General features: G+C 36.5%; 1 protein-coding gene across 1 annotated transcript; it reads left to right on the top strand.

The window, feature by feature from the left end:
• Positions 1–480: 480 nt before the first annotated feature.
• Positions 481–1,362, top strand: LOC6580262. The gene is made up of 3 exons (XM_002006076.4): positions 481–730; positions 792–946; positions 1,004–1,362. Exons 1-3 carry the CDS (start codon positions 529–531, stop codon positions 1,310–1,312), a joined length of 666 nt encoding a protein of 221 aa, XP_002006112.1. The 5' UTR covers positions 481–528; the 3' UTR covers positions 1,313–1,362.
• The last annotated feature ends 608 nt before the right edge of the window (positions 1,363–1,970 follow it).

The raw sequence follows: 1,970 nt of genomic DNA on the forward strand, positions 1-1,970 counted from the left end.
GTTATAAGCTAAATATTGATATAGATAAAAAGTAAATAAAATAATAAAAGATAGAAAAATAAATAAATATAAATAAAAATATAAAACAACAAATATGGATTAGGAAACGAGCAATTTTTCTACTCTCAGTGACAATTCAAAACATATGTGAAATAATAAATGCATTTTGTTTTAATCAAATAATACCTTAAGTAAGAATGACTTAAATAATTTTCGATTTGCGCTAGAATTCATAATTAAAACTGAATTAAAATATTCTACTCTAGTCAGCTGTCTTATTCACTCAACTTTTACAATAATCAATAAACAACTTTTATGCCTTAAGCCTACTACAGGGTATAAGAGCCCCTTGAAAAGGTTCAGCTCTTGACTTTTCAGTCTTAGCGGCACTTCTCACTTCTAATGCAGTTTAGAAATATTGGAAGGAAATTTCTGAAGTACCGTCAATTGACTTGAAAATTGCTGCGTTCAGCGTAATGACAAGTTTCAGTTCGGTTTTAGGTGGCAAAGTCAAAGGGTGTTGCGAATATGTTGTCAACGAAAGCTGTTATCCTTTTGCTCTGCTGCTCCTTAGCAGCTGCCAGCGAGCTGCAGAAAGGAACTGTGAGTGGCTCAGCGCCTCGCAATTGCTACAGCTGCGAGGGCGTCAATTGTCAGCGAACCACGCGGCAGAATGCGACAGTCAGGTGCAACGATCTGCTGGATATTTGTGTGACTGTCTACGAGGGCTGTAAGTAAATCGAGTAGTTTAAGCAGACCGGAATATAAAAATAATAGAATATGCGTCACAGTTAGGGTCAGTGAGCGGGGCTGCCTGCTGGAAATTTCGCTAGCTGCGCGATCCAAGTGCCAGGCACGCGATCCGCAATGCCAAAAGTGCACCGGAGATCTGTGCAATAATCAAGGACGCGTCGACTATCAGTGCATACAGTGCAACGGCTCAGATGTGAGTATTAAGTATTTGTAGAGTCAGATTACATAATTTCCTATTGCTTTCATTCAGGACGCCAAGTGCAACTTGGGCGGCGACAGCATCAGCCCCGCCCAATGCCCAGCGCCCACGGGCAACAACGCCTATTGCTATGTGAAGGCCTCTGGCTCACATCTGCAAAGAGGCTGTGCTCTGAGCGCCAAGGAGCAAATGAGCTGTCTTCAGGCTAGCGACTGCAGCCTGTGCCTGCCCGAGAACGGGCGTGGCTCCACTGCGTGCAACAATTACGTGCTGGACTACAAAGCCAGCGGTGCCCAGGGACAGCAGGTGTTTGGCTTACTGCTGGGCCTGATCACTCTGCTAACCATACAATTCAATTAGTGTAATTTGAAAATTAAAAAAAAAAAAAATATTATCAATGTAATAAAGATAAATAAACAAGTAAATAATTATTTGATTGCCAATTTGTGTTTTATAGGTTGCTAAGAACAAATATCAATTGAGCTATATAACATTTATTAAGCATCATTAAGCCGAGTAACGTAATGAAAGGCAGTGGGAAAAACTTAATTTGGGAGCTGTTCATATTGAGTGAGATAATATTTGTATACTTGATGGAAACTCTAGAAGCATTAAAAATATTACTTATATACAGATGAAAAAAGTGTAAAAAATATTAAGTATAAGTAAGTTTCATATTTTATATTATATTTTACTAATTAAAACTTTTAAAATCATGTCCAATATTATAATTTTTTTTTATTATTATTCTAAACAACATATAAAATATATGTATAAATAGGGGAAGTACGTTCATTATCCAAGTATAAAATCTCGCTTGTAAATAATGGCATAGATAATAACAATGTATAATGCTGCCTATATTAAGTTTAGTTAGGCTTCAAAGTTATATTTAGAATGAATTAATTCAAATTGACATTTGTCAATTATTTGAAACATTTCAAATATATAAATCAAAGTCTCTTATTGCAGACAGACGAACGCTGATTAATCCTGCTTATCACTCTAACTGATTATT

Source organism: Drosophila mojavensis, unplaced genomic scaffold (assembly GCF_018153725.1).
Source record: "Drosophila mojavensis isolate 15081-1352.22 unplaced genomic scaffold, ASM1815372v1 contig_80, whole genome shotgun sequence".
Classification (NCBI taxonomy): domain Eukaryota; kingdom Metazoa; phylum Arthropoda; class Insecta; order Diptera; family Drosophilidae; genus Drosophila; species Drosophila mojavensis.

What these genes read in the sequence shown, in the direction of transcription:
- LOC6580262 (XM_002006076.4), top strand. Translation starts at nt 529, where the DNA reads ATGTTGTCAACGAAAGCTGTTATCCTTTTGCTCTGCTGCTCCTTAGCA. An exon ending in TGTGACTGTCTACGAGGGCT is followed by an intron (nt 731 to 791) that starts GTAAGTAAATCG and finishes TATGCGTCACAG; the next exon opens with TTAGGGTCAGTGAGCGGGGC. An exon ending in TACAGTGCAACGGCTCAGAT is followed by an intron (nt 947 to 1,003) that starts GTGAGTATTAAG and finishes GCTTTCATTCAG; the next exon opens with GACGCCAAGTGCAACTTGGG.